Here is a 27451-nt window from a genome sequence, read left to right on the forward strand (position 1 = left end):
ATTAGCAACATATTTGGAACAGGTGCTAAACGGCTAAATGCTAGTGTTTAGAGATAATCCTCCGGCATTATGGCGGCTAAAGCTTTTCTCATTTGAAAGGTGGACCTTTCCTGAATTGTTCCAACTTCAGGTTGCAATGTTCACTGCAGCCGTTTACTAAAACATCCTTTCCCATGGTCCTCCCTTGTAAATGACTTTAAAAGTACGATTTTGAGAGTCTTGCAGTTTGTGTGAGTGACTTCACTCTTTGGCTTGAAGCCGCGTTGCCCCTTCAAGGCCCCGCCGGCCCCTCAAAGTGTGAATAATATCCAGCAAGCAGCACAAGGGAAAGCTTTTAGCACATTATCCACTGCAGACGCCAACGCACGCTAATCCACTTTGTCAGCGTGGGTCTCTTATTAAATATCTGCACAGGCGCATTTGCATTCTGGACTCTACTAAAGGCTTTGAGACCTTCACACATCGTTCTCAAACAAACACACAGAGTCACATGGAGGACGCACACGCGTTTGCATCACTTTAGAGGACACAATACACCACTGGTGTCAAACTCAAGGCCCGGGAGCCAGATCTGGCCCGCCACATCATTTTATGTAGCCCGCGAAAGCAGATCAAACATGTCAACTTCCATGATGCTTTCTAAAATGTCTTCCAAATGAGAAACAAGGTGAGAACAGGACATTGAATGTATGGCTATGTAGGAAAGGGTGTCAAAAGAGGAAAGATGTGATAATCATCCACCCATTCATCTGTTTTCATATCATGAGGGTGGTGGGCGTGCTGGATAGGTCCCATCTGACTTCGGGCAGTTGTTTCTTCGAGATGGGGTTTTTTTTTTGTTTTGTTTTTTAATGAAACTCCTTAACATTTGTGTTTTATATATATATATATATATATATATATATATATATATATATATATTGTGCTGATTTTATGCTTGGTTTGGGATATTTCAACCAATATAATTTTGTTTGTTTTGATGGGGGACTTTTTTTTTTTTTATGTTCTTCTCCTCCAAAGCCAGGAAGTTTTTGTGATTTAATCTCTATTATATGTTTTGATCCCAAGAAAAAGGAGTAGAACAGTCAAACTCATTTCAGTCGGGGGCCAATTTGGAGTTACGTCTTCCCTCGGAGGGCCATCAGTCACGTCCATTATAACAGTTTGTTCAATTTTTGTTCAAGTGAGTGTAAACTGGGTTGCAAAATTATTGCGAAATCTCAACGTTATTTATTACACATGACAATTTGACATTTCGGTACAGATCTTAGCAAGATGACACATGATTTGCTTTTGCGGGCCACATAAAATGGCATGGTGGGCCGGATCTGGCCCCCGGGCCTTGAGTTTGACACCAGTGGAGTAGAAGAAGACAGCAGATGACTTCCAATTTGCCTCTCTTGCAGCTCCTGTTGACCGTGACGTCTTCTTTGGCCCTTCCCCCCGCAAGGTCTCCTCTGATTGGCTACCAGGCGGGACAGCGTGACGTATGAACCTCTGCAAAATGATTGGAGTGAAGAAAGGGGAAAAAAAGGCTTAAGTTGGCTCCACGCTGACCACAAAAATCTGTAAAGCACCTCCGGACCGGTTTGGAAGTCCTGGATGTCCTCCTTCGCTTCCTCCTTCTTTTACTCCTCCATCATGCGACTACATTGGCCTTTATAAAGCACATCAAGCAAAGGGATTTATTATTGTCTTATTGTCGAGTTTGTGCGGAGTTTTTTTTGTGTGTGTTTTGTTTTGTTTTCGCGAAGCGAGATGGAGTACCGCAGCTCCTCAAAGCCGCAACTGTCCTCACGCGCTAACGCCTTCTCCATCGCCGCGCTCATGTCCAGCGGCAAGCCGAGCAAGGACAAGGACGGCGCGGACAGCACCATCAAGCCACTCGGTACGTGCAAGCTGCCCAAACGGACGAAACAAACCATAGTTAGACTCGTTACGTTTGGTGTTGGTTGAATTTCATTTTCGAAATTGGTGTCAATCGGAGTCGAATAGGGAAAGGCGATTTTCCCCGATTTTTTGTTCTTGACATTTTGAATGCAGACAAAATAGAGTTACACTCGTGAAGTTTGGCATTGCGCCACTTGAACTTTTTTTAAAGTTCGTTTGATTCTGAGTGGAAGAAAGTAAGGGACTGGAAACAAATTATGTGATTCTAAATCATTTTCCCTTGACATTTCTAAGGTGGAATGTATAAAGACGCGTAAAAAAAAAACATTTACCAGAAAACGTTCTGTTCGGTACCGTAAGTAATCATTTTGCAGTGGGCTCTTCGGGGGTTTTTTTCTTGTCAAAAAAGTATTTGATGACAACGTATTCTATGCTATTTATTATATTCATCGATGAAATAAGAACACGACAAATGACAGCATACTGTATATTTTATGGCACTTTCATTCATCCGGATTTCACGAGCCGTGCTGTGTTTTACTGAAGACATACTGTAGCTCAGCTATTTATTGATAACTTCATACAAGTCGACTTTCCCTACTTTTGCATCGTGCTTGCTTTTGTTTTATTTTCGGTGTTACAGCGAATGACCACTTGTATTCGTGCGTGGAATTTGTTTTTGTTTACGCCACAACTGCATTCAGTTTAACACACACAACAACACCGTATTTAATTACAACGTTTGCTGTGTGAATTTTCATTTCGGTTTTTATATTGAGTTAATATACTGAATTGCAGCTCCTTTTAGGGTTTGTATATAACTGTTGTCTTTCTTTTTAGCTGTGCTATTGAGTTCGGCAACGGAAATTATGTCTGTCAATCATTTGCATTCGTGCACATATCGTTTCATTATTTTATTCTCAGTTCTGTTTTGGGGAGTGATGCTACTTCGTGAATAATGAGAATTTAGTTATTGAAAACCTGAGTGTTTACACAATTTGAAGCGCATTATTTCCTTTCATATCTGTCTGTATTGCAACTTTAATCATTTGGATAAGTATTAATAATTTACTGTGAGAGATTTTTTCCCCTAAACATCTGTGATTTTGGTGTTGAATAAAAAAACATATGGGTTTAAAATGCATGCAACCTTTAAAAAATGTTTCATGAAAAAAAATCCAATAAGAATTGAGAATTGTTTCCCTCATATTTCGGTCATTACTAAAAAAAAATTTTTTTTAACTTGATGACGCAATATAACATCCATCACCGATGCCAGACACACCGTACGTAAACACATTTTCCTTTTATTTACTTTTAAAAATGTTTTCCCTCGAAGGAGAAAAAAAAACCTCCCTAGAAATAAATTGGAATATGTTCTGGCAAATTTCTCTTTTTAAAATGTTGATTAATGAATTCAAATTCCACGTTTCCCTTCGCAGAGCAGTTCGTGGAGAAGTCGCCGTGCAGCCAGCAGCCCCTCTCGGACCTCTCCTCTTCATCATCATCGTCCTCGTCCTCGTCGTTGTCCTCCTCTTCGTCCTCGTCGTCTTCGTCATTGGACGTCCTGCAACCACTGGCGGGAGAGCTGGTCGGGAGCGCGCCGCTGTCAGCCGCGGGGGCGTGCACGGAGCCCCTCATCCCCACCAGCCCGCCGCCGCCGTGCAGCGAGGAAATGGCCAACATCTCGTGCAGCCTCGAGACCAAAGAACTCTGGGACAAGTTCCACGATCTCGGCACCGAGATGATCATCACCAAGTCGGGAAGGTGAACAAATATTTTCCAACAAATAAGGCCTTGTGTTATGGAATCTTTTTCATTCATGTATGCATCTACTGAATAATAGTACACCTTCAGCAGGCTGGTAGTCTTAAACATTTACCAGCGTTAGTATTTTTATAATATAGTTGTCATGCACTATAAGTGTCATTTTGATTTTAGTTTATGATTGACAATGAAAAAAACCATTAACATTGTGGATGTGTAAATAGAGTGCGCTACTACTACTACTACTACTAATAATAATAATAATAATAATAGTCATAATAACAAACATAATTCCAATAATAAAGTACATTTTTGAGTGTTGTCCTCTAGATACCTCAGTTAATTATTTTTAAGAACACTGACAGCTATGTGTGTCGAATGACCTTTAATGCCCTTTGATGTATTTGTAATTGCGAAAGGAATATCAAAAATAAAAAATGTACATTGACATTTTCATCAATTAAAAACCAATGCGTTGTTCATACTAAATCATTCATAAAACAATTTGCTTCTTCATAAGACTATTTATTTCCAGTTACTAAATGAGCAGCGTGGACCTTTGGTGCCTTTACTCTTTATTTTCAAAATATTTTTGTTCGTCACAATTTGAGGACGTGAGTCCTGTGAACTACCCCCTACCCACCGCCCCCTCCTCCTACTAAAAATAAACGGGCCGGCTTTTATTGCATTCTAATTTTACCATATTTTGATGCCCATAGGATGTTTAATTGTATAAGAAGAATGATTAAAGTAGTAAACACTGAATATTTGGTATTATAAGTTGCTTATATATTTCATACTCCATCCTACATATTGATTTTTCTCTTCCGTGTTCGACCTTGAGAGCGCCGAAAGACGGCTCAAAAGAAAATGTCTGATCATTTACAAAATGTTGATATTAATTAATCAAATGCGTTGCTGTGTGTGTGCGTGTGTGTGTGTTCGAGGCGGATGTTCCCGACCATCCGTGTGTCATTTTCGGGTGTGGAGCAAGAGTGCAAGTACATCGTATTGATGGACATCGTCCCGGTGGACAACAAGCGCTACAGATACGCTTACCACAGATCCTCGTGGCTGGTTGCCGGCAAGGCTGATCCTCCTCTACCTGCCAGGTAAGACAAATAGCAATATCAACTATAAAACATTTATCCCTCAACCTTTTTTTTGTTGTTGTTAGTATTTTCCTTTTCAGCAACTAACGGCCCTAAAAGGCATTTTACAGCGGTTAGATCCAACCAAACAATTTGATTGGACAGCAACTTCACTGAGCCTTTTCACTAACTGTAGATATCACTCCGCTTCACAGGCGTTCTTTACTGGTCATATGATTAGCTAGCCAGCTAACGTCTCTTTGTGTCGTTCAAAACTTGTCGTCGCAAAGTTGGATATATGACTTATAACAACATAAAAGTTTTAATGTTCGCCAGATGAGGTTGACAAAACATTAAATGTACAAACTAGCAGGAGCGAACACCAGCTCGGCTGGCATGCTAACGTGCTAAGCACTGCGCAGTAGTCATGGCGTCAATTAGCTTCATTTTGTTATTTCCGGACTACTTTTAATGATTTTTTTTTCCATCGTGGAGCGCTCACCAAATGACGTAATGGCGTGATGCAACGTGACGTGAGGCTGTCCAATTCTCCGACGCTCTCCTTGAAAATGGAACAAGATTCATTTGATTCATTACTTTCGGTCACTGCTGGACACGCTAACGCCACGGATGCAGGAAAACTTGTGCTGGCGTAGCCGAAAATCATGACGTAGGCTAAACAAATCATAATTTGGTTGTCGTGTATTACTCTTACGTGAGGATGCAGTGTACAACATCACTTCCCTCTAATATTATATTGCTTATTTTTTTATTGGGAGTTCATCGTATTTTGTCAGCAGTATATGGAATTTTTTTTAAAAAATCATTCACTCTTAATACTATTACAAGCATTTTGTTAACTCCCAGATCGCTTCCTTGCATGCATTGAACACTTAACTTTCCACAAGTTTCCATGACTCCTGATTTCAAATTTGTTGTTTATGATGTATTTACTAATAATAACAATGCAGGGGTAATGGGAATAACATGACGTACAATTATATACCATAGTCACTGTGATGAAAATGATTTTGACACCTCTGCTTCATGGGCTGCAGTTGTCGTGTGCATTTATTGGAGTTGCGACGCGGTAATTCGCTTTATTTATTCTTAATAGATTAACAATTATCAATATATAAATTGAATACCAATGGAACGTGGAATGAATGGGAACACAAATTACCAATGTCAGACAAAAAAATTTAACAGTGCATAGAATGACACGAATAACTAATGTTTAATTTGAAATTAGATCATTTAGAAAATATATATATATATATTTATGATATTTTGTTGTTTTTATTCTATCATAGGAGACCGATTAAAAAAGACCAAAAGGCAATATATAATTTGAATAATTTCTTTGGCCAAATTTGAGCTCCGATTGGCTACTCTGAGGGCTCTTGGCCAATCAGAGGCGAGCATGTGACGCCTTTGTTGTGCTGCTGCGTTCATAGGTTGTACGTCCATCCCGACTCTCCGTTCAGCGGTGAGCAACTGATGAAGCAAATGGTTTCTTTCGAGAAGGTCAAACTGACCAACAACGAGCTCGACCAGCACGGACACGTCAGTTTGTATTTTGGTTTGTGCGTGTGCGTGTGTGTGTGTGTTTGTGTGTGTGTGTATATGACTCGTTGTGCCTGTATGTCGTTAAATGTTACAAGAGAACATGCAATTATGATGAGATATTAAACAAATCATAAATGTATACTTGATAGGGTTCAGTCATTTTCATAATGTATTACATTTTTGACCGTTAACATGGCTCTGAGAACGATTTGTACGTGCATTTGACATATTTTTAAGTTGTTACAAATCAATATCTCTTGAAGCAGACAAAAATAATTATTTTTGAAAATGCAGATCCAATTTTTTTAACATTTCCCTCCAAAATTCGGATCATAGCTTTTTTTGTTTGTTTAATTCACTTACTTAGTTATTTTACTGCCTTATTGTTAGGCCCTGAAGCCTAGCAGTGGAATAAAATAATAATTAAAAATTCCATTCATAATTTGGAGAATGCAAAAAATCTGATTACATTTGGCGGCTTCATACCACCAGTTAAGCATTGATTTACATTAAAGGTCCAATGTTTAGTGTAATAGATCAAGTACGTTGAAAAGAAAAAACCTAAATAAACACCTGCAGTTGGTGCAGTAGGATATTCGGTTTAACGGATTAAAAAATATGTAAATATATGCGAAAGAGGAAGGAATTAGAAGAAATTATTCACATTGTACAGTTGTACAAGTAAAAATAAGTTTCAATAGAATACATTTACATTTTGATTTCCATCACAAATATAACCCATTAAATTTAAAAATAAAATGAAAATACCGATCCACTAATCTATACTGATCTGGCACACGTAAATATTTAATACATTTATATCCATTGTTTTCAAATAAATTGTTTTTTTTATGAATTTAGGATGTATTTGTTTATAACATGGTTTTTATGTTTGCAATGTTAACCCAACTCAGACACGACCACCAAAAGTCCCTGATATGCAAACGAACACAAATGACACCCGAGCATAAATGCGAATGAATTACGGCAGCAAATGGACAAAAAGTCTGTAACTTAAATTGAAGCCATAACAAACGATAAGATTAATACTCACAAGCCTAGGCACAGGCACTCAAGATAAAGTACGACTTCGCTTTCTGAGTCGATCCCGCTTTCCAGGATGTTGGACTGCCCTCTATAGGTCAACATTTGAACTACGCTTTGCTTGATCAACGCATCAATATCGAGGGACAAACAAGCCTTTTTACTCGATTAATTTCCGCACTTAAAAACGATCAAAATACCCGCTGTAGTTATCCGTGGCTCAACTGCGTGTATGCTTACAGATCATCCTGAACTCCATGCACAAGTACCAGCCTCGGGTTCACATTATCAAGAAGAAGGAGCACACGGCCTCCCTGCTCAACTTCAAGTCGGAGGAATTCCGCACCTTCGTCTTTGTAGAAACCGTCTTCACCGCAGTCACCGCGTACCAGAACCAGTTGGTGAGTTGCCCCCGCCGCTAGCCCCTTTCACACAGAATTTAGGGACAAAGGTGGACATTTTTTGCCTTAGGAAGGCAGAATCAAAGCTGTGTGTTACGGTAAGGGTAACGTAAACGTAAAGGGGGTTTGAAGTTATGAGTCTCGTATTTAGGCAGTGTTCAAAATTATCAACACTTTTAGCTCTTTTCACATTTATTTTTGTTACCCCATCAGCAATTTTCGCGGTTAATGGGGACCGAGACCTCCCGCAAAAGAGGAAAATCCGTGAACTAGGTCCGCCCCCCACTGTACAGGTACATGTGTATGAGTATATATAATATTTATAAGGCCAAATTTAATGGTATACATTAAATTAACATTACTTAATACTATATACTAATAACATATATAAGATACAGTATATAAACATGTATAAGATGTATAAGTTAGTTTAGGTTAGTGTATAAATAATAAAATACAGTAAACATATACATGTAGTACTGTATATGTTGCTCTATGTGACTCGCTGTTGTTTTGCTGACTTTCGCTGCCTCTCACGGACCTTTTGCGGCATTTTCGCAAATTATTATTTTTTGATTAATGCTTTTGAAAAATCCGCGACGCACTGAAACCGCGAAAAGTGAACCACGTAGTAGTATCGATCATCAGTAGTATAGATCACTGTATATCAAATGGCGAGTATAAAGGTCGGCTGAATCTTGTGAGTGATTGTGTTCAAGGTGCATTTCGGAATTAAGTTATTCCTTCGCTAACCCCACCCACGCTGTCTGATTGAGGCGCCTTCCTCCTTACTTTTTTCCTTTGTGCGGTCTGTGTGAAACTTACTCACATGGAATCTGGGGAGAAATAATTCCTGGCTGGAGGTGTAAAGTTAAGCACCTTCACATCTCCTACGCTGTAGTGTCAAAAACAATCAAGAATCCATTATTTTCTTGTTCTTTTTTGGGACCTCTAAGTGAAGCAGGCTACTAAGTTGTGTTTAAGATTTCTTCCAGTCAGAAGAACGTTTCTACCATCTCTGTGTGAATTTTTCTATTAGAGCAAAGTCAAGTCAAGTCAAGTCAACAGTATTTATAGAGCACTTTCAAACAGCCATCGCTGCATACAAAGTGCTGTACATGGAGCAATTTAACATGCACAATAAACAGTAAGACAAATCGGTAATAAAGGCGGTAGAAAGCACCAAACAGTAAAACCAAGAACAAATCTAAGTCATGCTGAGTCGAATGCCAAAGAATACAAGTGAGTTTTGAGGAGGGTTTTGAAGATGGGCAGCGAGGAGGCTTGCCGAATGTTTAGTGGGAGGTCATTCCAGAGAGAGGGACAAAAGTGGGTTTTGTGTGTATGTGTGTGTGTGTGCGCCCGCGCGTTTGCTTCAACTACCTAATATGCCAAGGCGTCTCTGCATGTAAAGTAACGTAGCGTGCATGTGTTTGTGTGTCAGATCACCAAGCTGAAGATCGATAGTAACCCCTTCGCCAAAGGATTTCGCGATTCATCGCGGCTGACGGACATGGAGAGGTACAGGGAATTCTGGGAATGCCATTTTGTGTGTGCGTGTGTGTACGCGTGTGTATGGGTGTTTTTTGCTAACATTTTTATAAATCACACCTTGTAGCACAAGCCATAGTGGGCAGAGTGGTACCACATCATCAGATGGCTGTTATTGTTCAAAAAATATCCACCAGAAGGGTGCAGAAAGCCTCCTAGAACACTTGAACTTTATTTGAGGTTAATGAGAGGCCCTTAAACAGGGTGACAAGTGCGCGGACCCTGTTTAACATGAGTTTGAATATGATTGGTTCATTCAGAATGCAGCCACATCTCCAGTTATAGGAGGGTGTGCACACTTATGCAAACACATTGTCTGAGTTGTTTGTTTATACTCTCTTTCTTTTTCTAATGTGTTGTACAGGTTATTAATGGTGGGAAAAGAGTTGAAATGATGCGTCATGCGTCAATTCGTTTTTTAATATCATAACCTGGCATTTCGACAGGGGGGTTACAGACTTTTTATAACCACTATTTTGTCCACACACACTTGGATGTGGTGTCAGAGTTGTATCTCAGGGTTGTGAATTGCAGCTGATCAATTGATCGTTGGGGAGCTGCGGAGGGAAAATGTGGTTAGCCAAGAGTGGCCGTGCGGCTGCACTCAAACGCCCTTTAATCCAATTGGACGGCTCTGAGTGATTGAAGCCAGCAGGCCCCGCCCCACCCTCCCTCCCTCCGTCTCGCATTGCATGATGGGGTTTTGCCATAGGCACGGCCTGACAGAAACACACCCATTTGTACTGGTCTGCTGACACATATTGCACTTTGCTAACCTGATTGGAGGGAGGCGGGGGCGGGGATAATGTGGACGCATGGATGACATCATGGAGACCATCACATATGCTGAAAACACACACACACACACACATGTACACACTGTGTCACTGGGCCTGACAAGTGCAGCTTGACAAGACTCAAATGAGCTAATGCACTTGGGGGTGTAGAGGGTACATAGACATAAACTCACGAGAAAAAAAAACCTGTAACAAACAAAATAATGTCAGATATGATCATGGCACAGATGATGTTACATAGAAGTAGCAAAAGTCAATACAAAACATAAATGTTAGAAAAAAAAACTACATTATAGAGTAAAATAAATGGTCATGTATGGTAACCATACTGTGTATATACACACACACACGCACACACAAGCGCGTATCAAACATCAGATTTTCTTTTATAGAGAGATGCGGATCCCAAATATCTCTGTTTGTGGGTGTGGTGGTGAAAGTTGTAAATACAACGAGATTTATTTCGGGCTGTTGCTCTTGGACTTCTGCTGCAGGGAAAGTGTGGAGAATCTGATCCACAAGCACTCGTACGCCCGCTCACCCATCAGAACATACGCCGGAGACGACGACCACATGCCCGACGACGGGCACCCGCCACACGCCAGAGGTGACTAACCACATTATTATTATGATGATGATTTTTTGGGGGGGGTCCCATATTTCCGATGACGCAGCATGTGACTCATTACCCAAGCTTATTCTCACGTGCTCAGGTCCACACTGGTTTGTTGCCATGAGGCGTTTTTGAAGACATTTGTGACCGCATCTGCTGTGTTTTAGCTTTGATGTAGAAATGATGCAGACTTTTTATCAGTCCCCTGTAACATTTCAAAATATTTTGCGTAGCTTAGCAACTTGTTGCACCGTTTGAACTAACAACCTTCGGGATCAACACGTGCATTTGGGTTAGCTTTACGTGAAATCACTGGAGAATTTTTGCGGGGGTGCCTTGAAAAGATTCAGAGCGTCGTCAAAAAGCCCATCAGGCATGATTTCATGTGTCTGGACATGTCTTTTATGATGTGTCAACTGGCGTTCCCACACGGTTTAAGTTACTCTGACTGTTATTGAAAATGGATTCGTGCTAGCAGTTAGCATGTCAACAAAACGCCGGTTCCTGTTGACGTCACACTGTCTGATCCGAGTCGGCAAATTATGATGTGATTTTTTTTTAAAATTTGCCACACTCCATCCCTCCGACCACTAAACTGAACTCCATCGTTTGGATGCGCGCAGGCTCAGCGTTCACGGCCTCGGACAACCTGTCGCTGAGCTCGTGGGTGAGCGGCGGCGCGTCTGCGGGCTTCTCGGGCTTTCAGCCCCCTCCGTCGTTATCCGCCATGGGGCCGGGCGGAGCCGCCTCCCTGCCGCACCCCATCCAAGGCTCGCTGCCCCCCTACAGCCGTCTGGGTGTGCCGCTGACTCCCGGCGCCCTGCAGGCCGGCGGCCCGTCCTTCCCGTCATTCCACATGCCGCGCTACCACCACTACTTCCAGCAAGGGCCCTACGCTGCCATCCAGGGCCTGCGCCACTCCTCCGCCGTCATGACGCCCTTCGTATGACTCCTCCCCTTCCCAAATCTCGGACCATCTCACTCTCATCTTGTGTAAATAGATCACCCACCCCGGAAACTAGAACGAAAGGATGAAAGAGACGCCAAGAAAGTCCAGGAGAGGAAAATCCTGGCGCCAAGGACCGGAAAGCGGAGTCACCCATGTTGTCAACCAAAAAAATAAATAAAAAGTGGCGCCATGGTGACCATTAAACCGCAATCAAGCTTAGATGGTCACAGGCATGATGCAACATTGGACAAAGGACCACAATGACAAGAAAATAAGAATAATTGTACTACCAGAATAAACATCGAGGAAAGGTTAGTGATTTAAAAAGTGAGATACTTTTGAAAAAAAATTCAAATTTTTACTTTAATCTCTCAGTGGTACGGCTACCCCGCCCCCAAACAAAAAAAACGTTTTTTTTTCTCATGTGGTGACAACCTTATATTTTGAAAAAAAGATATTTTGCTTGACAATAATTTTTGCAGAATCCTTTGTCAAAAAATGACCTTGTTTTTCTCCCCAAAACGATATAATTTGTTGTTTAGTTTGTTCCATAATTTTTTTTCTCCCCCCCAAAATTCCTTTGCTTGTAAAATTTTTCTTTTTTTTCGTATGATCATCACTTTGTTTGAAAGGGGAAAAAAGTAACATGAAGATGAAGACTTTTCACCCAAAAATAAGACTGAGTTATCTAATAGTATTCATTTTTCCACCCTTAAAATTAAGACTTTTTAACAAAAACAAGATTTCGCCTTTTATAAAGAAAAAAAACTTTTTCCCTCAAGAAAAATCCTCTGAATGAATAGTTTAACCAAAAAAATATGACCTTTTTCCTTGAAAAACTATTCCCGAACTCTTTTTTTCACAAGATTGACTTTTTTTTAAATAATTGATTTCTTCGATCTTCACGTTTTTCACACATACTAAGACCTAAAAGAAATATTTAAATCTAAAAATAAGATGTATTTTCTCATAAGATTCAAAAAGCTTATCTTCTAACTTCACAATGTCTCTCAACTTAATTCTCTTACGATTCAGACATTATTCTTGTACTATAATCTTTTTTTTTTTCTTTTCAATGTGGTCCTTTGTCAACGAGGAACTGGTACTCAAAGAAAACTCCAAGGATCGTCCAGGACCAAAAAGCTGATTCGTCAATCTCGTAAAAGTCTCCTCAGAGCCGGACGATTAAAAAAAAAAAAAAAAAGACAAAAGAAAAAGAAAAGCTTCAACAGTTTGGATTATCGTTGGAACTCAGAGGCAACCGGAAACATTTCACGGAAACGAGATGACAACATGGTTCCAACACATGTACAGTCAAAAGTCAATTGAAAAAATGGATGGCTCACTCAAGAGACAAATAAACGCTAGCATGCAAGCTGGACCAAACCATATAAAGAAGAAAAAAAAGAAATCATTGTCTCGCTTTGAGTTGTTGAATTTCACGTTAAAAACAACAAAGTAAACTTCTTGGCTTGTTGCCATAAGCGAATTGCCTACATTTTTGTTTGCGGTTTCGTTGAAAGGGATAAGCAAAATGTTTCTGTCTTCCTGGAAATTATCATCATTTATTCATTATTTGATTTTGAGGACTGTGCATATAAATAGTCTACATACCCCAATTCGAATGCCAGTTTTTTTTCTTGGGTTTTTTTTTTTTTTTTTGGGTGATACCCCAAAAAATTTGAACAAAAAAAATCATTTCACTTTCTTAATCCTCTCAGTTGAAACATTAATCTTTTTGTGAGAGAGACAGTAAACATAAACAAAGAGATAATGTGGTTGCACAAGTGTGCACGCCCTCTTATAACTGGCATTTGACCATGGTCAGACTGAACCAGTTGCATTGAAACTCTTGTTAAATGGGATTTTATGGAAATATCATCACTTCAGCGATATGGTAAGAGGATAACTTCATTTTTAGTTGACTTTCTCCACACAACTGAGATCATCTTTTTTTTTTTCTTACTGAAAATTTCTGAAATCATTTTCAAGGACGTCTTCCTTCATTTGACATATATACAGTAATATTTAACGACGAGTATGAATGTGTTGTAAAAAAATGTTTTCCTTGTCCAGGCCAGCTGCATATTTATTTGGTTTCCATGAATGTAAAATGTACAAATGACACACTTGTTTATCTGTTGTCATCTGAGCACCAAACAGTCCTGCGGTTTGTTGAATTTGTTTTTTTTACGTGCAATATATTTATTTTGTTGTCTGAAAATGTCTAATGTATCACCTTGAAAAATATATATCACCACCCAAATGCTGACTTTTTATTCCCTTGCCTTTTGCACACTGCATGTGATGAACACATCTATTTATTTTTCATGAAACATATAAAATGTGATTATTAAAGTTATGGGGTTGATTATATAGATGATACTGTTACTGTTCTTAAAGTACCATTTATATAATTAATACAGTAGTAGTAATGTCGTGGTTTAATGTAGTAGTAGTAGTTGTAGTATGAGATTTACAAGTCGACCTTGGTAATACTGTACCTGTACTGACATTACAGCGCGCTCTAGTGGCAAATAGTTTTATAGCCATATTCAAAACATCGATGCAGGTCGTTTTAGTAGTGTTGTGTCCAAGGACCGGCAACTCGAGGCCAAGGCCAAGGCCAAGGACTTGAGAAATTTTCCGAGGCCAAGGCCAAGGACCAAGGACTGATTTTAAAGCTGAGGCCTAGCCGAGGACATGTATAAAACAATGCTATCATGCCACTTGGCAGGTCTTCATGATTTTCAACACCCCTGCATCTTAACACCTTGCACTCCCTAACGCTTGAATGAAGTGTTTTTATTCAAAGAGTAGAACAGTCAGGGTATGTGTTATATACATTTATGTATTAATGTTTTAGTGCAGTAGTTTCTTAATATGAAGTATGTAAGAATGACCATGTATAGTAAGCCGTTTTAGGCGAAAAAAAAAGGCCATGTATAGTAAGGCGTTTTAACCCGAAAAAAACGACCATGTATAGTAAGGCGTTTTTAGCCCAAAAAAACGACCATGTATAGAAAGGCGTTTTTGACCGAAAAAAACGACTGTATAGTAAGGCGTTTTTAGCCGAAAAAAACGACCCTGTATAGTAAGGCGTTTTTGACCGAAAAAAACGACCATGTATAGTAAGGCGTTTTTGGAGGACATTTTTAGTCGAAAAAAATGACCATGTATAGTAAGGCGTTTTTGGACGAAATTTTTAGCCGAAAAAAACGACCATGTATAGAAAGGCGTTTTTGACCGAAAAAAATGACCATGTATAGTAAGGCATTTTTGGAGGACATTTTTAGCCGAAAAAAAAGACCATGTATAGTAAGGCGTTTTTGACCGAAAAAAACGACCATGTATAGTAAGGCGTTTTTGGATGAAATTTTTAGCCGAAAAAAACGACCATGTATATAGTAAGGCGTTTCTAGCCGAAAAAAACGACCATGTATAGAAAGGCGTTTTTAGCCGAAAAAAACGACCATGTATAAGTAAGGCGTTGTTGACCGAAAAAAACGACCATGTATAGTAAGGCGTTTTTGGACGAAATTTTTAGCCGAAAAAAACGACCATGTATATATAGTAAGGCGTTTTTAGCCGAAAAAAACGACCATGTATAGAAAGGCGTTTTTAGCCGAAAAAAACCCGACCATGTATCGTAAGGCATTTTTAGCCGAAAAAAACAACCATGTATAGTAAGGCGTTTTTGACCGAAAAAAAAGACCATGTATAGTAAGGCATTTTTGGATGACATTTTTAGCCGAAAAAAACGACCATGTACAGCAAAGTGTTTTTAGACAAAAAAACGACCACGTATAGTAAAGGCGTTTTTAGCCGAAAAAAACGACCATGTATAGAAAGGCGTTTTTGACCGAAAAAAACGACTGTATAGTAAGGCGTTTTTAGCCGAAAAAAACGACCCTGTATAGTAAGGCGTTTTTGACCGAAAAAAACGACCATGTATAGTAAGGCGTTTTTGGAGGACATTTTTAGTCGAAAAAAATGACCATGTATAGTAAGGCGTTTTTGGACGAAATTTTTAGCCGAAAAAAACGACCATGTATAGAAAGGCGTTTTTGACCGAAAAAAACGACCATGTATAGTAAGGCGTTTTTGGAGGACATTTTTAGTCGAAAAAAATGACCATGTATAGTAAGGCGTTTTTGGACGAAATTTTTAGCCGAAAAAAACGACCATGTATAGAAAGGCGTTTTTGACCGAAAAAAATGACCATGTATAGTAAGGCATTTTTGGAGGACATTTTTAGCCGAAAAAAAAGACCATGTATAGTAAGGCGTTTTTGACCGAAAAAAACGACCATGTATAGTAAGGCGTTTTTGGATGAAATTTTTAGCCGAAAAAAACGACCATGTATATAGTAAGGCGTTTCTAGCCGAAAAAAACGACCATGTATAGAAAGGCGTTTTTAGCCGAAAAAAACGACCATGTATAAGTAAGGCGTTGTTGACCGAAAAAAACGACCATGTATAGTAAGGCGTTTTTGGACGAAATTTTTAGCCGAAAAAAACGACCATGTATATATAGTAAGGCGTTTTTAGCCGAAAAAAACGACCATGTATAGAAAGGCGTTTTTAGCCGAAAAAAACCCGACCATGTATCGTAAGGCATTTTTAGCCGAAAAAAACAACCATGTATAGTAAGGCGTTTTTGACCGAAAAAAAAGACCATGTATAGTAAGGCATTTTTGGATGACATTTTTAGCCGAAAAAAACGACCATGTACAGCAAAGTGTTTTTAGACAAAAAAACGACCACGTATAGTAAAGGCGTTTTTAGCCGAAAAAAACGACCATGTATAGAAAGACGTTTTTAGCCGAAAAAAAGGACCATGTATAGTAAGGCGTTTTTGGACGAAATTTTTAGCCAAAAAAAACGACCCTGTATAGTAAGGCATTTTTAGCCGAAAAAAACGACCATGTATAGTAAGGCGTTTTTGACCGAAAAAAACGACCATGTATAGTAAGGCGTTTTTGGACGAAATTTTTAGTCGAAAAAAACGACCATGTATATATAGTAAGGCGTTTTTGGACGAAATTTTTAGCCGAAAAAAACGACAATGTATATTAAGGCGTTTTTAGCCGAAAAAAACGACCCTGTATAGTAAGGCATTTTTGGACGAAATTTTTAGCCGAAAAAAACGACCATGTATGGTAAGGCGTTTTTAGCCGAAAAAAACGACCATGTATAGTAAGGCGTTTTTGACCGAAAGAAACGACCATGTATATAGTAAGGCGTTTTTGGATGAAATTTTTAGCCGAAAAAAACGACCATGTACAGCAAAGTGTTTTTAGACGAAAAAACGACCATGTATAGTAAGGCGTTTTTAGCCGAAAAAAACGACCATGTACAGTAAGGCGTTTTTAGCCGAACAAAAAGGACCATGTATAGTAAGGCGTTTTTGGACGAAATTTTTAGCCGAAAAAAACGACCCTGTATAGTAAGGCATTTTTAGCCGAAAAAAACGACCATGTATAGTAAGGCGTTTTTGACCGAAAAAAACGACCATGTATAGTAAGGCGTTTTTGGACGAAATATTTAGCCCAAAAAAACGACCATGTATATATAGTAAGGCGTTTTTGGACGAAATTTTTAGCCGAAAAAAACGACAATGTATATTAAGGCGTTTTTAGCCGAAAAAATCTACCATTATGTAAGGCGTTTTTAGCCGAAAAAAACGGTGCAAATGGTATTCTTGATTGGCTGTCGGCCGGGTGAGGGTGCCCCCTCCCCTCTGCCGATGGCCCGAAGACAGCAGGGTGAGGCTCCAGCACACCCCCCCTTCCCCGACCCTTGTGAGGACAAGGGGATGAGAAAATGGATGGGTGGGTGGACGGACAACACCCATGCCAGCAAGAAGAGAACACGCAAGCGCGACAGGCCGGAGCTGGATTTGAACCCTGGACCTCTGCATTCGCACTCCAACGCACTAACCAGTGGGCCACGGAGCCAGCCCAGCATCATTCTCACATGTATAAATGACAGGATTGATTTTTTAATTAAGTAAGTACCATGTACTGTATAGTAAGGCGTTTTTAGCCGATAAAAACGACCATGTATAGTAAGGCGTTTTAACCCGAAAAAAACGACCATGTATAGTAAGGCGTTTTTAGCCCAAAAAAACGACCATGTATAGAAAGGCGTTTTTGACCGAAAAAAACGACTGTATAGTAAGGCGTTTTTAGCCGAAAAAAACGACCCTGTATAGTAAGGCGTTTTTGACCGAAAAAAACGACCATGTATAGTAAGGCGTTTTTGGAGGACATTTTTAGTCGAAAAAAATGACCATGTATAGTAAGGCGTTTTTGGACGAAATTTTTAGCCGAAAAAAACGACCATGTATAGAAAGGCGTTTTTGACCGAAAAAAATGACCATGTATAGTAAGGCATTTTTGGAGGACATTTTTAGCCGAAAAAAAAGACCATGTATAGTAAGGCGTTTTTGACCGAAAAAAACGACCATGTATAGTAAGGCGTTTTTGGATGAAATTTTTAGCCGAAAAAAACGACCATGTATATAGTAAGGCGTTTCTAGCCGAAAAAAACGACCATGTATAGAAAGGCGTTTTTAGCCGAAAAAAACGACCATGTATAAGTAAGGCGTTGTTGACCGAAAAAAACGACCATGTATAGTAAGGCGTTTTTGGACGAAATTTTTAGCCGAAAAAAACGACCATGTATATATAGTAAGGCGTTTTTAGCCGAAAAAAACGACCATGTATAGAAAGGCGTTTTTAGCCGAAAAAAACCCGACCATGTATCGTAAGGCATTTTTAGCCGAAAAAAACAACCATGTATAGTAAGGCGTTTTTGACCGAAAAAAAAGACCATGTATAGTAAGGCATTTTTGGATGACATTTTTAGCCGAAAAAAACGACCATGTACAGCAAAGTGTTTTTAGACAAAAAAACGACCACGTATAGTAAAGGCGTTTTTAGCCGAAAAAAACGACCATGTATAGAAAGGCGTTTTTGACCGAAAAAAACGACTGTATAGTAAGGCGTTTTTAGCCGAAAAAAACGACCCTGTATAGTAAGGCGTTTTTGACCGAAAAAAACGACCATGTATAGTAAGGCGTTTTTGGAGGACATTTTTAGTCGAAAAAAATGACCATGTATAGTAAGGCGTTTTTGGACGAAATTTTTAGCCGAAAAAAACGACCATGTATAGAAAGGCGTTTTTGACCGAAAAAAACGACCATGTATAGTAAGGCGTTTTTGGAGGACATTTTTAGTCGAAAAAAATGACCATGTATAGTAAGGCGTTTTTGGACGAAATTTTTAGCCGAAAAAAACGACCATGTATAGAAAGGCGTTTTTGACCGAAAAAAATGACCATGTATAGTAAGGCATTTTTGGAGGACATTTTTAGCCGAAAAAAAAGACCATGTATAGTAAGGCGTTTTTGACCGAAAAAAACGACCATGTATAGTAAGGCGTTTTTGGATGAAATTTTTAGCCGAAAAAAACGACCATGTATATAGTAAGGCGTTTCTAGCCGAAAAAAACGACCATGTATAGAAAGGCGTTTTTAGCCGAAAAAAACGACCATGTATAAGTAAGGCGTTGTTGACCGAAAAAAACGACCATGTATAGTAAGGCGTTTTTGGACGAAATTTTTAGCCGAAAAAAACGACCATGTATATATAGTAAGGCGTTTTTAGCCGAAAAAAACGACCATGTATAGAAAGGCGTTTTTAGCCGAAAAAAACCCGACCATGTATCGTAAGGCATTTTTAGCCGAAAAAAACAACCATGTATAGTAAGGCGTTTTTGACCGAAAAAAAAGACCATGTATAGTAAGGCATTTTTGGATGACATTTTTAGCCGAAAAAAACGACCATGTACAGCAAAGTGTTTTTAGACAAAAAAACGACCACGTATAGTAAAGGCGTTTTTAGCCGAAAAAAACGACCATGTATAGAAAGACGTTTTTAGCCGAAAAAAAGGACCATGTATAGTAAGGCGTTTTTGGACGAAATTTTTAGCCGAAAAAAACGACCCTGTATAGTAAGGCATTTTTAGCCGAAAAAAACGACCATGTATAGTAAGGCGTTTTTGACCGAAAAAAACGACCATGTATAGTAAGGCGTTTTTGGACGAAATATTTAGCCCAAAAAAACGACCATGTATATATAGTAAGGCGTTTTTGGACGAAATTTTTAGCCGAAAAAAACGACAATGTATATTAAGGCGTTTTTAGCCGAAAAAATCTACCATTATGTAAGGCGTTTTTAGCCGAAAAAAACGGTGCAAATGGTATTCTTGATTGGCTGTCGGCCGGGTGAGGGTGCCCCCTCCCCTCTGCCGATGGCCCGAAGACAGCAGGGTGAGGCTCCAGCACACCCCCCCTTCCCCGACCCTTGTGAGGACAAGGGGATGAGAAAATGGATGGGTGGGTGGACGGACAACACCCATGCCAGCAAGAAGAGAACACGCAAGCGCGACAGGCCGGAGCTGGATTTGAACCCTGGACCTCTGCATTCGCACTCCAACGCACTAACCAGTGGGCCACGGAGCCAGCCCAGCATCATTCTCACATGTATAAATGACAGGATTGATTTTTTAATTAAGTAAGTACCATGTACTGTATAGTAAGGCGTTTTTAGCCGATAAAAACGACCATGTATAGTAAGGCGTTTTTAGCCGAAAAAAAACGACCATGTTTAGTAAGACATTTTAACTCGAAAAAAACGACCATGTATAGGAGGGCGTTTTAAGCCGAAAAAAACGACCATGGTCATTTTTTTTCGGCCAAAAACGCCTTACTATACAGGGTAGTTTTTTTGGGGGGCTAAAAACGCCTTACTATATATACATGGTCGTTTTTTTCATCTAAAAACGCCTTACTATATATACATGGTCGTTTTGTTCGGCTAAAAACGCCTTACTATACATGGTCCTTTTTTTCGGCTAAAAACGCATGACTATAGATGGTCGTTTTTTTCGGCTTGAAACGGCCTCCTATACATGGTTGATTTTTTCGTGTTAAAATGCCTTACGATACATGGTCGTTTTTTTCTGCTAAAAACACCTTACTACACATGATCGTTTTTTCGGGTTAAAAAGCCTTACTACACATGGTCCTTTTTTTCGGCTAAAAACGCCTTACTACACATGGTCGTTTTTTTTCGAGTTAAAATGGCTTACTAAACATGGTCTTTTTTTTTGGGCTAAAAACGGCTTACTATACATGGTCGTTTTTTCGGGTTAAAAAGCCTTACTACACATGGTCCTTTTTTTCGGCTAAAAACGCCTTACTACACATGGTCGTTTTTTTTCGAGTTAAAATGGCTTACTAAACATGGTCTTTTTTTTTGGGGCTAAAAACGGCTTACTATACATGGTCGTTTTTTCGGGTTAAAAAGACTTACTACACATGGTCTTTTTTTTCGAGTTCAAATGCCCTACTAAACATGGTCGTTTTTTGGGGGGGGGGGGCTAAAAACGCCTTACTATACATGGTCATTTTTTTGGTCTAAAAACGCCTAACTATACATGGTCATTTTTTTTCGTCTAAAAACGCCTTACTATACATGGTCGTTTTTTTTTTCGGCTAAAAACGCCTTACTATACATGGTTGTTTTTTTTTTTAGTTAAAACGCCTTACTATTCATGGTCGTTTTTTTTCGGCTCAAAACACCTTTCTATACATGGTCGTTTTTTTCGTCGAAAAACGCCTTACTATACATGGTCGTTTTTTTCGTCAAAAAACGCCTTACATGGTCGTTTTTTCGGCTAAAAACACCTTACTCTACATGGTCGTTTTTTTTTTTCGGCTAAAAACGCTTTACTATCCATGGTCGTTTTTTTTTTTTTGTCTAAAAACGGATTACTAGACATGGTTGGGGTTTTTCGGCGAAAAACGCCTTTCGAGATACATGGTAGTTTTTTTCGTCGAAAAAACGCCTTACTATACATGGTCGTTTTTTCGGCTAAAAACACCTTATTATCCATGGTCGTTCTTTTTTTGTCTAAAAACGGATTACTATACATGGTTGGGGGGTTTTCGGCGAAAAACGCCTTACTAGATACGTGGTTGTTGTTTTTTTTCGTCTAAAAACGTCTTACTACACATGGTCATGATTTTTGGCTAAAAATGGCTGACTATATACATGGCCATTTTTTTTCCGGCTAAAAACGGGTACTTTTGCCACCCTTGCCTTTCTGTCAGTTTAGCATTGTGGCCCATTTTCCTCTACTCAGGCTTTTAGCGATCGCTATGAGACAAGCTAACAGGTCAGTCCTGGAGTGCTGGCGGCGGCCATCTTGCTAACTATATGCTAATAGGTTAAGAGCAGGCCGGGTGATGGATGGTGTGTCTGCGGCCATTTAGCGACAAAGTGCTTTCAAAAGTCAAGACGCTACCAAAGTGCTTCAAGGACGAGCCCCATGTTTGTGATGAAACGTGAACAAGACAGGAAGTGGACGTTGAATTTAAACAGAATGTTGCCATAACGCGTTTAGCATAAAATGTTTACAAATATTTACATTTATAAACTGATTTTCGGGGACACGCACACGAGTTCGTATCTACTGAATTTGCGAGGAATCTGAATTCATGACTTTGTTTGCACTTTTATTCCATGGCGCTTTTTGTGTCATAAAGATCTTTTGAAATAATGTCTGAAATAAGAATAATGATTGGCATTTCTGTGGTGTTGTTTCTGTGAGTATCTTGTCAACATACTATAACGAAGAACCCCTTTTTAGGCAGGTACGCATATAACAACAATATAATAGTAATTTCCTTACTATTGTCTCGTATTGGCAATTATTCTAATTGTCTTCATTGCTATAATAAGGCCTATTAGTACTACTACTGCTACTACTACTACAACAAATACGAATGCGCATCGTCAGTACTGACAGTAGGTCAGGTCAGTAGATGGACACAATTTTCTGACGAATGACGAGTAACGACATTGATTACTTCAAATACCTCTGCAAATGTTGAATATTATTTTCTATTTCTAGTGTATTTGCTATTTTATATTGAAATTAATACTGGTGATTTCATTCACAACTGTGTACACCCTGAATTAATTTCAATCGTTCCATTCAAAAAGTGATTTTTTTTTTATATACAGCCGATTTTTTGCAACATGTACACTGTACTTGTTTTGCTACTGACAACGCTGTGTATATTTTTGCTGACTGAAAAAAAATGACTGTACATCTGCCTGTATATTCTTCATCTTATCTCACGTGTTAACATTTAGACTATTTCACGTGCAAGTGTTGTTCTTTGCTAAAATGCAATGCTGCTTACTACTCTTGCTGCTTTTCACAGTCATCTATTTCCTCACGTCGTTCAACATTCCCATTGCGATACAATTCATGGACATGGCAAACGACGTGTACGACAATACTAATGATGTCTTACAACTTTTGAAAAATAATTATTTTTTTACTGTTTATTTATATACACACGCGCGCACACACACACATACACGCACACGCATGCACATATATGTTCCATATTAACAGCGTTTCATACAATTGTGTGTGTGCGTGTGTGACCTCGTACAAACTCTACAAACTGTCCGACGCGAGCGCGCGCGCACACACACACACACACAGAATGTAATGAAGTGAGTCAGTCCTCTCAAGCTGGAGTTTGATAGGAGGGAAGCAGGCTGCATAACAACAACTTATTAGGATGATGAAACGTCCTACAAGCATCCAAACACTCTTAAAAGAAAGCTCAGCTCAGATAAGGAGAGATGGGAGGCAGGGGGCACGGGAGGGCTGCTTACGATCCTAACCCGATTGGATTGACAGCTCGCGGCGGGAAGGGGACGTAACCATATCAAAACGTCCGTCAAGTCCATGTCATGCATAATTAATTGAGCCCGCTACACAAAAATCTATGCTGATTGCATTACGGCCTTTCAGAGAACCCGTCTGAAGTGCATAGCGACATGTCGTTTAGTGCCACGGCCTATTCTTGCTTTTTTGTGCACATTCACATCTGACATTAAAATTATTTGCTTAGTTATCAGCTCTGAGGGTTAATTATTGGTATGAAATGCATATAATGACTATTGTTCTGGTATGGTACATTCACACTGCAACGCAATGCTGCTAAGTTTGTGCTCATCCAAATTTTTATTTAGAGTACACCCTGGATCTTTGATAACAACTGTTTATCAATGTAGAGGCTTTTGTGATGTGTACCTATAAAGGATTTTGGTGCAGGCGGTGCTGCTGACTATTCATGCTGCTGCTCATCCTTCTATTTCTTAATGAATAGTTGTCACTCAGTAAACACGGTGTTGGCGTTTATTTCATTTTCAAATGCGTATACATTTGTGTACATATATCGATATAGTAATGCGCAGTTGTCAGTTGACCAATTTGTTGTATTCTCAATCGCATGTACTGATAGAACATGTCCAATTTTTACTACATTTCATGCTGCTCATGGGAGGTCTGTGCTAACTTGAGTTGCATTCTAGTTTTGGGCTGTGAAGTCAACATTAACACAGAAGTATGACTAAATTGTTTTTCTCTTTTAAACTATGAGTGAAATAGAAATGAGTATCAATACTCACTGCCCAATCCCTGCACTGCTTTCCTTATGAATATTAACGTCCGTGAGGTCCCCTGCACTCTCTGCCTCAAATTTAACAAGGAGCCATGCTGACATCTGCAGGACAGTAGAGGACTTACAACAAAAAGAAAAAAAGAGCTTTTTATTCCCCAAAGAGAAGTACAGCATCAATTACATGACATAAATAAAAGTGAGTTTTAATGCATCCATTTACAGCTTGATTGATAATATATTTCCAAATACCGGTAGTTCTTTTTCAGGCCTTAAGAAACATTATGTATGTCAACTTGTCCACATGCTGGCTGAGGCTTCTTCAGGACTAATGAGGATGGAGCACAGGGGGTAAGGCAGGTGGCCTTTGGGGCCACCCCTCCGGAATAAGTGAGCTGAAGAAGATTCGGACAAAGGAGCACGCCGTGGCGAGCAAGCCGGGGTCCTCTTGCTGGGCTTCGTCCATGCCGTTGTCCATCACCCGCTCCTAAAGAAGCACATACCCACACACTCAGTTGCAATGCTGTACCACCTTTAAAATGTTGACTGTACAGTCTTTCTGCAGCCAGCAGAGGGAGCTGTGACTTATCAAATTAAAATGCTCATTTTTTTTTCTATGGTCAGGAGAGGGCCTTCCACCAGGCTCGTTTCTTGTCATCCACAAAACAATGTCATGGTGGTTTTGCACATTGTCTGTTTCAACAGGAATTAAATTGGCTAGTCGCTATTCTGAAAAGATTACTAAAGGGTCAGAGAAGCATATGGAGTGACCAAATAGCTAAAATGGCTCGCCCGGCTGCGCTTTTTGTCGAGTGGCTCATCTATGTTCGCAGCCTTGTTATTTGTGTCAAATGTCCATCCATTTTCTGATCCTCTTAACCTCACAAGGGTCGCAGGGGATGCTGGAGCCTATTCCAGCCGTCTTTGGGCAGTAGGCGGGGAACACCCTGAACCGTTTGACAGCCAATCGCATGGCACACAGAAACAAACAACCATCCGCGCTCACACTCACGCCTCGGGACAATTTAGAGTGTTCAATCAGCCTGCCATGCATGTTTTAGAAATGCGGGAGGAAACCGGAGTACCCGGAGAAAACCCACGCAGGCCCGGGGAGAACTTGGAAACTCTACACAGGGAAGCCGGAGCTGGAATCGAACACTGTGCCTCTGCACTGTGAGGTCGACGCGCGAACCACTGGTCCACCGGGCCGCCCCGATAAAATAGATTAATTGCTAAAACTGAGATTATGTCAAAACACACCAGTTCCCAGATGCCCCGTTGCATCTCCGCTTCCTCCCAAGCTTGAGCTTGTTCAGGATCCTGAAAGTTTGGCAGCTCTTGCTGCTGCTGTTGATGCGCTACCGTTCTGAAGGGAAACCAGCCCACCTGGTGCCTAAAAAGAAAAAAAAAACATCTTAATTTCTGCTTCTGGCAGCGTTTAAGGCTCAAGGAGTCCGGGGTGCTCTTAGCGAAAAGTTCGGCATGCACATAGCTTCTCTCCCAGTGACTCACAGGTAGACGAGCATCATGGCTCCCACCACCATGATGAAGTGGCCGAACGAGCAGTGGAAGTAGACAAAGCTGAGCAGGACGTAGCCACGGAACAGCGCATACAGCCAGTCCAGCCAGTCGCGGTTGAGCTCGTCCTCGTTCAGCACGCCGCCGCCCTGTACGTTTATTTGGATGTTGGCGTTGGCTGCAGGAGGCAGCGCCAGGTTCTCCGGCAGGGGGTCGGCGTCCGGGATGGCGGGCGCGGCTTCGTTGGGCCGGGAAGGCGGCAGTTGTGAGGTGGCAGGGGCGAAGCTGAGAGTCTGGGAGGCCACCACCGCCGCTTGACTGCAAAGAGAAAGACCAAGAGGGACAGACCGATTTGATTTTGAAGGCCATTTCAAAACAAAAAATTTGTGAGGATATGTGGAGGTCCCGGGGCGCAACTCCAAACTCAGTCATTTTTGGTCATGGGTTTTGAAAATGGCTAGCGGTGGTCACACACATTCTGCCATCTGGAAGTATATTGGTGTCTCTTGTTTCCAAACGTTATGAAAAAAGGTCCGTGTGACATTTTAATTACACCGTGATTTTTGCCTATTTTCTGACATGTTCCAGACCAAACTGGGAACTGAATCTTAATTATGTGTGCCTATTTTCTGCACTGTCAGTTTTAAATCACGCCCTTCTTGGAATATAGGGATGGAAATGAAAACTTCGGATTCATCAATCGACAGATTAATCATTTGTAAAAAGAATCATTCATTGCGGCAGTACATGAATGCTGTGCATCTGCTCTTAGGAGTCGCGACCAAAACCACATCATTGTTTTGTTGGTTCCACTATTGTAACATTATGATATGATCATTGGGGCAGGTTTTTTTTTTTTTTTTTTAAGAATGGTATTTTGTGTGTGTGTGTGTGTGTGTGTGTGTGTGTGTGTGTGTGTGTGTGTGTGTGTGATTTCAGACAATTTACAATCACAAATCTTACTTACAGTATATGCATCTAAAAAAAATAAGACTTTGGAAAGATGTATTTAATAATTACTTAATTCATTTTCATGCCAATTCAGGCCTTGTTTTTAGAACCACGCCTCGTAATACCGCTTAAGGATCTGCCACAACCTTGTAGGTTTGTGTTGTACAACAAGCAACATCCCGAAGTGAGACATATACTCACTACTGCATGTAGTAGTGCCACGCGTACATCTGCTGCCACCACAGCATCTGAATGGGCATCAACATCTGGCCACCTCGCAGAGGCGTCGGAGCTCCGCCTTGAGGTCTGATGATGAACATGAACAAGAAAAAGAAGCAAATTTGTCCTCTCAGAGAATAAAATATGAGGTCATGTGCTCTGCTTACAATCGAGGGACACCAGCAGGGCTGAGAGGGTTCAAGCTGACGACGCCACCTCGACGTCTGAGAGCATCGGGACCTCCCGAGATGGAGGCACTGTCACGAAGTGCTGACCTTGCACTTTCGGAACTCTTAACAAAGATGAGAGGACCTGTCAGAAGCTGACACGTGAAAGAGGTGAGAAGAACACACACAGAGGTACAGCGGCGGTTTGGTACTCACGCCGGCATTGAGCCTGGAGGTGCAATGGGGTGCAGGCGAGCCCGGCGGGGTGCAAGAACTGCACATCAGATGCAAGATGGCATACTCGTCGTGCGGCTGTTCCACATGATTGGCGCGGACAAATGCGACAATGAAGACCGAAGGTTTGGAGTGA

At 40.3% G+C, this 27451-nt stretch overlaps 2 protein-coding genes across 9 annotated transcripts in view; one reads left to right on the forward strand and one right to left on the reverse strand.

Annotated features, from left to right (window-relative positions):
- Positions 1–1207: 1207 nt before the first annotated feature.
- Positions 1208–27451, reverse strand: part of LOC147203934 (homocysteine-responsive endoplasmic reticulum-resident ubiquitin-like domain member 2 protein) — a 29150-nt gene continuing 2906 nt past the window's right edge. For 2 of the 8 annotated variants that reach the window (XM_086112577.1, XM_086112576.1), the window contains exons 4-9: positions 27298–27393; positions 27082–27206; positions 26897–27001; positions 25739–26062; positions 25487–25619; positions 24363–24713 (exon numbers count right to left, since the gene is read on the reverse strand). In XM_086112577.1, the coding sequence (XP_085968703.1) occupies positions 24555–24713; positions 25487–25619; positions 25739–26062; positions 26897–27001; positions 27082–27206; positions 27298–27393 (942 nt within the window). In that variant the 3' untranslated portion in view covers positions 24363–24554. The other 6 variants (XR_015101063.1, XR_015101059.1, XR_015101062.1 and 3 more) reach the window with 6 other exon arrangements.
- On the forward strand, positions 1758–13938 carry tbx20 (T-box transcription factor 20). Its single transcript, XM_086112575.1, has 8 exons — positions 1758–1888; positions 3333–3657; positions 4605–4769; positions 6206–6314; positions 7604–7762; positions 9207–9283; positions 10605–10717; positions 11347–13938. Exons 1-8 carry the CDS (start codon positions 1759–1761, stop codon positions 11670–11672), a joined length of 1404 nt encoding a protein of 467 aa, XP_085968701.1. The 5' UTR covers position 1758; the 3' UTR covers positions 11673–13938.

This window comes from Hippocampus guttulatus, chromosome 6, assembly GCF_054856545.1.
Source record: "Hippocampus guttulatus isolate MCC_2025c chromosome 6, RoL_Hgut_1.0, whole genome shotgun sequence".
Taxonomy (NCBI): domain Eukaryota; kingdom Metazoa; phylum Chordata; class Actinopteri; order Syngnathiformes; family Syngnathidae; genus Hippocampus; species Hippocampus guttulatus.

Coding starts and splice junctions, on each gene's coding strand:
- tbx20 (XM_086112575.1), top strand. CDS start 1,759: ATGGAGTACCGCAGCTCCTCAAAGCCGCAACTGTCCTCACGCGCTAAC. Junction 3,658..4,604: donor ATCATCACCAAGTCGGGAAG/GTGAACAAATAT, acceptor TGTGTGTTCGAG/GCGGATGTTCCCGACCATCC. Junction 9,284..10,604: donor CGGCTGACGGACATGGAGAG/GTACAGGGAATT, acceptor CTTCTGCTGCAG/GGAAAGTGTGGAGAATCTGA.